This window comes from Calidris pugnax, unplaced genomic scaffold, assembly GCF_001431845.1.
Source record: "Calidris pugnax isolate Ruff unplaced genomic scaffold, ASM143184v1 scaffold326, whole genome shotgun sequence".
Lineage (NCBI taxonomy): Eukaryota > Metazoa > Chordata > Aves > Charadriiformes > Scolopacidae > Calidris > Calidris pugnax.
The window spans coordinates 1,731,943-1,739,131 of record NW_015091265.1 but is presented as its reverse complement, the minus strand read 5'-3'; the positions used below and the strand labels follow the sequence as shown (position 1 = coordinate 1,739,131).

At 40.8% G+C, this 7,189-nt stretch overlaps 1 protein-coding gene across 2 annotated transcripts in view; it reads right to left on the bottom strand.

Annotated features, from left to right (window-relative positions):
* VCAN (versican) overlaps positions 1-7,189 on the bottom strand; it is a 117,085-nt gene that overhangs the window by 93,220 nt on the left and 16,676 nt on the right. For both annotated transcript variants that reach the window (XM_014960516.1, XM_014960517.1), the window contains exon 3: positions 5,624-5,995. In XM_014960516.1, coding sequence (XP_014816002.1) covers positions 5,624-5,995 — 372 coding nt within the window. The remainder of the gene's footprint in view (positions 1-5,623; positions 5,996-7,189) is intronic.

Sequence of the window (7,189 nt, the reverse complement as noted above, 5' to 3'; positions counted from 1 at the left end):
CGTGGAATAATCTCATCATAAATGGGAAAAACCAAAGAATGCCTCCAACTGTATTGTGGAAAATGCAAAGGATGATTAGAGAAAAATCTCAAGAAGGTAAAAAAAAAAAAAAAAAAAAATCAGCTCAAGTTAGTGCTTTCTTCAAATTATTCCTTTTTGATTACACTTGACAAGCCAAAATACAAGTTATTTTTTATCGTCCTATATCATAGCAACATACAAACCCAGGAATTTCATTAAATATTCAATTATATTGCAGAATGAAGAGTACTGTTACACTGCACTTCTAGGTCAGCTTTTTACAAAGCACCTTAAAACTATTTTATAGAAGTGGACTTTGTTATAAGTAGAGAGAGGGAATAAACAGGGACATAGACAGGTACAGCAATACTTTTATAAAATCCTTGCTGGGATTCAACTCAAAGTTTGGTTTGCCTCCAGGTAGAAGCACAGTCCAAACTAGACATCTAAATCTCTCTAGTCAGTGACCAAGGATATGAACTGCCAGACAGCTCACCTCACTCAAAACTCTCATCGGAGAGGAACTGAAGGTAGCATGAGCCTGCACATTAGCTTAGACTGGGTGCTCAACTTAAAATTCTTGAAGGTTAAATAATTCCTACCCTGACTCCAGGTTGTCTGTTTTCAGACCTGGCATCCAAACCAATGCTGTGAAATTGCATTGGGTAAACTACTAGCAGGCAACTCAACACTTGGTGATGATCTTCAGAAGGCATTGCCTGCTGGTCATCAACCTCCACCTCGTTCCCAAAAGTCTCTACTGGGATATAGTGAAAACCCACCAGTGTCCAAAAGCAGCTTAAAGTGGGGAAGGAAGTGGCAGCTCAGTGTTAGCTACTGAAAAGGGAAAACATCTCTCTTAAGTAACTGAAAGCTCCTGAGACCTGACATTTTCAGAGAACAGTGGCAAGGAAACAACTAAGAATGAAGATAAAATAACATTAAGCATTCAAAAACTGTGACTCCTAACACAAGACAGTTTGACTTGTAGGTTTAGTAACATCAAGAAGGGTCAGAAGAAAAGCTCAAAACACTGTAGAAAGATGAAGTTACAAGACCTGACAAAGGAAAAGCCGATCCTGGGAATGAGGGAAAATTTTCAGAGTGAAGTGCAGAGAAGGCAGAGAAAAGAACACATGGAAGGAAAAATGAATATGAATGACTACTTCTGCATATTTTGCTTCTTGGAAGAAGTTTAAGCCTATAACACTGTAACACCATTATGTCCATTTTGAACATAAAATATCTCTGTCTGAGAGGTTGATGTAATTATAGCAGCAAGCAAGGTGTAAGGAAAGTGTTACCTCCTTTCCTGTTACTGATTGTGGGTATCTAGTGCGATGACACTGCCCCTCTGCAGGACCCTGCAGACCTGTTGGCACTTGGCCCTGTGGTTGCGATTAACAAGCAAGGCAGGCATCTGGCTGCCCCAAAACTTCCTGCGTGGGCTAAAATTAAGTGTTTCACTCCTCTCCCTTAAGCTTTCACCAGCTGTAAAATGAACGTAGTAGCATACAGGGAACAGTTCAACCTATCCCCATGGATTTTGGGGATGAAATACACAAAGCACCTGATAATCGGTGCAAATAAGTGCTCTCACTTGATGTCAGGGTTAATAAAGGCATGTAGCACAGCACCTAACATGGTTATGTGCTGTAACATTTGCAATACCAAAGGAACTAGATTGAGTGACCCAGCATGTCCTTCTAGTCCTACATGGCTATAACTTTGCCAGATGGCATCCCCAGGGCTGTAGACACAACCAAGTAACACAAACACAACCACTCCTAACACCCATAGTAAATAGCTTTAAGCTAAGCAGTTCAACTGAGTTCAAATCAAACCATTTAACCTCAATCACAAACTAATGATCATAGAATCATAGAATGGTTAGGGTTGGAAGGGACCTCAAAGATCATTGAGTTCCAACCCCCCTGCCCTGGGCAGGGACACCTCCCACCAGAGCAGGTTGCTCAAAGCCCCATCCAGCCTGGCCTTGAACCCCTCCAGGGATGGGGCATCCACAGCTTCTCTGGGCAACCTGTTCCAGTGTCTCACCACCCTCATAGTAAAAAATTTCTTCCTGAGATCTAATCTGAATCTTTTTTCTTCCAATTTAAAACCGTTTCCCCTTGTCCTGTCATTACACCTCCTGGCAAAGAGTCCCTCCCCAGCTCTTCTATTGGCGCCCTTCAGGTATTGAAAGGCCGCTATAAGGTCTCCCTGGAGCCTTCTCTTCTCCAGGCTGAACAATCCCAGCTCCCTCACCTGTCTTTGTAGGAGAGGTGCTCCATCCCTCTGATCATATTCGTGGCCCTCCGCTGCACATACAAGTAAATACTGCTCAGAGGATACAAGATACCAGGTTAAGCCAGTGTCTTGATGATGTCTCTGAGCCCCCAGTGAATAGAATATTCACTATATAGCTATTGATATCCAAGTAGCTGGCATAGGTTGACACTCAGGCACAAAAAATATTAGGCGCTAAAAGTTTTACTGTTTACTTTCAATGACTAGTATTCTGTTCAGTTTGAACAGCTTAACCTGGGGGAAAAAATTGTGCTACAGAGAAAGTTATTCTTTCTTATAAACCCCATTTTTCATTCAGAATACATTCCATCACTGGTAAAATACATTCATTTGATGCACAATGAGTTCAATAGTTTTATATTCCTAACACACCGAAATGAAAGGATAGAAATAGCAATTACAGTGTTGGGGTATTTTTTAATTCAAGTTAGCTCTCCCAGTGAGCTATTATCTTACTTTCAAAGGTTTACTTGAAAAACAAACAGCACAGCTGTTTAAGATTATCTGGCTTCATTGATGCTGGAACATGATTTTTGCTTGCAAGTTTCAAATGAGGTAATGTCCATAAAACAAATGGAAAACCTGAAAACACCTAGAACTCAAGTCCTGCATTGGTTTAAGACTACCTACATGAACAAGCATGCCAACCCCATAAAATTATCATAATACCAAAAGTGCAATTTCACCTGCTTCAGATAAACTTTGGCCTACTTCATTGGGCCATTTCTGAGAAATGTAGTAAATTAGGCTTAACACACCTGACAGCATTGGTAGCTAAAGAAAGAGCTGAATCTTTTGGAGCATCAGTAACATTTCCTCCCACACCTAAATCGCCCCATGCAGGGAGTTTTGTAGAAGCTTCCTATCTTTAATAACATGATTCTGCTTCACTTTAGGGTCAAGATGGTCAAGCAAGTACTAGCTGAGCCAAAGTTACTTTTTTTTTTTTTTTTGCATACTTCTAACCCACTGAAAAGCTAAAACAACACATGCCTGCTCAGACCTCAGAGAAAGAGTGTTACACAAGTGCATTTTATATTTCACTTTGTGATGAGCACAAAATGTGCAGAATAGGGAAACAGGTGATCATTGTGCCAGGATTCCATGGGTGGCCCCTGGAGGCCTTGGGTAGAGCTGACCAAAGGATGGTGCTGAACTCTGTGGGGCCTCAGCCCTAAAATCACTGCAATTAACACAAAAAAGTTCTCCCCACACCACGCTAACAGGCAGCAGAGAACCTGCAGAAACTCATGTCTCTCCAATTGTTACCACTTTGGGGTGCACTTTAAAAAAGACAACGCAACGGAAATAAGTTACGTTCAGGACTTTTTTTTTTAATAATAAAAGCTGAAATCAGAAAAAAACGATAAAGCCTTACTGAAATGAGGGTAGAAGATTTGAAGAGCAACATTCACATGAAACGTTTACAAGTTTGATAAATGGCATATGTTTACTTAATGCAGAAAATGGGATAATGGAGCGCACAAATGACAATTTAGCAATGCTACTTTCCATGTGGGTCAAGATCTGGCTTTTTGCCCTGCTGAAGTTTTGACATTAAAGCAATCATGGAAAAGTACGGTTACAGAAAGAAAATGGAGTGTGTGAAAATTTCTTTCAATTAAAAAAAAAAACAAACCCAACTGATCAGTCATCTCATTGCAGTGTTTTGCAGGAGCACTGACTACAGAAGCTAAAGTAATGCCATAAATCATCAGATATTTTATTGTAGTAAACATCTGCTGCTCCTGGATATAGATATGTAGTCAAGGGAGCACTTGAAAAGGAAAAAGGAATGCCAGGTACACTCGTTACTGAAAAGTAATGTTCAAACCAGAATTTCTTTTACTTTTGCCATTAGGACTAAACAGCTTGTGAAGTTACACAGGCATTAATGGTTACACTGATTTATTGTATTTCCAAATTAAGACCACACCTTCAAAACCTTTCACTGAATCAATGCCAAAAGACTGTTCAGGATAGGTTAAGCATATTGGAAGAACAATGCAGTACTAAGCTCACACAAAAAAATCTTAGCCAAAGCCATAATTTCCAGCAACAGATATTAATGTTTGTTTTGGGATTCAGTCATTTGAATAACTAATGAACTTTCAAAAAACACCTAAGTGCAAAGGAGCGCAAGGCAGAGTCCAAACTAAGGCTCACACGAGCTGGTACATCCACACAGCACAGTGTTGTTCTAAGGGCGCAGAGTAATTTGGGTCCAGAATTTGCATTTACATGGCACAGTGCCTGGGCTAATACGTCCTGCCTTTCAGCACAGTTTGTTAGCTCAGGCTTGGTGCCCATTGGACAGGGCTATACAGCACCAGGCTCTGGAGCAGTCTCTAAGCTGTACTCATTGTGCTGTATAAGCGGCCTCTTAGGAGAAAAACACCTATAGATCAGATGCTCGTGTGCCACTTTCGTGCTTCTGTAAGTCCTGTCTCTTTACATGTACACTTTCTGCCCTCAAAGTTTTGGAGGCGATTTCTTTATAGTGATAGCAAGCAAACTCTTAGCCCTGGATCCTCCAGGTGGAAGAACATTAGCAGCCACCTTCCTAGGTGGTTTTGTGCAGCTTCTGCCAGGTGGGTTTCCTCCAACTATCCAACCTTTATTACCAGGACAAAATAAATTCTTCCTTTGTGCTTGACGTTTCTGTCACAAAAAGAGTGGCTCCCAGTTTTGTTGGCATTATGGTTTTGTACATCAAGTGGCAAGATTGGGGTGGGGCTAGATGATCTAAGTGGGAGGTTGGACTAGATGATCTCTGAAGGTCCCTTCCAACCCCTACAATTCTGTGAAGATAGGCCAACCACAGCTCCAGTAGCAAGGCAGTTGCTTCATTTTGTCCTACACAAACAATTTAGGCTACCTCTGCCTGCCAAGTCTGTCTTCTTGTAAGAACACAGACATTTTCAGATAGATGTATTAGTACAATGTGTATCATGTTCCAAAAGGGCTGGTTTGAGAGAAGGAGCTTGTCTTGCAAAGGATATAAAACCAACCAAAGCATGAAACTAATCTGGGAATAAGAAAACAGCATTTGTTCCAGGAAGCAAGAGGAACATCCCAAAAGGTGTAAGTGAGAAAGGAGAACACTACGGATTGGAAAAGATTTGTAAGAATAAATAAAATACAGAAAAAGAACAGGAAGATTTAACAGTTAAGGAAGGGTACATTGCGAAAGACACTCCTTTAAACGGTCTCTAGCTGTGTGTTAATTACTAACTTTGACTGTTTAAACTGGAATCACCGTTGACTGCAAATGAAATAGGTAAATCCTTACCCTCAACAGCCAATGATACAATGCCTTGTGTGTCTTCGACCCCGTACATAACGTCACAGCGATACACCCCTGCGTCACTCGCACGCAGCTTGGAGAAAGTCAGCGAAGCGTCGCCGGTCTCCTCCGAATGGGTCGGAACAGACACCCTGTCTTTGTAGCTCTGGCCGATTTTGATGTTGCCGTTCTGGGCCACCAGGACTGTGGTTTCTTTTGCATCTTTCCCACTTTTATCCAGTTCAACTTTTGACCATTTGATCCGGAGATACTCAGCTGCATAGCTGGAGGCTATGGTGGGCGTGGTTGAAAAGAAGCATGGCAGGACTGAAGTTCCAGAGAGCGATCCCTTTACCAGCGGTTTTTTTTCTGCTTTAACTAGAAAAAGGGGAGAAAGAGGGAGAGAAAGGAGAAGTCACATTAGTGAAACAGCAAAATCAAAAAGCAATACATTTCATTGTTATTTAACAATTCACAGTGGTGCAAGACCTGAAATCAATGAACCTTGCTGATTTGTAACAGGACTGATCAGTATAAGCTCAAAAAGAGTCTGCTCTGATATCCCAGGCTGCTGACGGAGCCCTTCCCTGTTTGGGCAAATGCATTTCACTGCTCTCTGGCTTACTTTATCCATTTGTTACAGTCACTAAGCTATTGACCTTCTTCGGAAACTGTTTTGAAATTTTAGATGACTGATGAGCTGTAAGAGCTACGTTCTTTATACTTCGTAGGAGTAAGACCACTTTTACTGAAAGATGAGTTCTCACATTTGCTGCTGTCCAAAAGGACACATTTGAGAGAGCTGACATTTCCACATCTCACAGTGGCTTGTTCATTTGCTCCTGTCTTCAGAGTAAAACATAGGCCATGACTTCGCATACATGACATCCCTTACTCCATTATTCTTTAAGGGTTAACTCTTTTTTTATTGCATACATGCTGAAACAAAAGCCTTTCCAGTGAGATTCTCCCAAATAGTCATACTTTTAAAATTATTTCCTTGTAGCCTCAGGGACTTTAACACATTGCAGTAATAAAGTATTTCAGGATGTTAAAGCAAAGAAGGAAGTAAAGCGCACAGAAAGTCCCTACTTGGCTCAAACTTGACATGGTAGGACCTTTATCATTTTTTATGACATCTCCAGCTGCAAACACTTTACAGTGAAATGCTTCCATCTGACAATATCCTGAGGGGAAAGTTGACTACTGTTCATCCAACCTGCACACAGCAACTGTCTGAAGAGAGGATTTCTGTTAGACTCACTTTTTTTGTGTGATGTTATTTCACCATACATAATGGCTTAATGAAGATAAAAAGCTGATGCGCAACAGTATCTATCTCACCTCTTTCACTGTCCTGCACTCTGACATATTTTTTTTGAAAGGTGGAACATGCTCATCAATAATTTGAAGTGAGTTAGGATTCACAAAGTTTAGAAATACAATAACTTCAAATTATAACCACTAACAGACTGCTACATGAAATAGGAGACACCAGCACATGAAAATTATCTAACTATTTATCTGTCATCAAAAATATCACCTCTCCATAAATAGTAGAAGGCTGGGGGG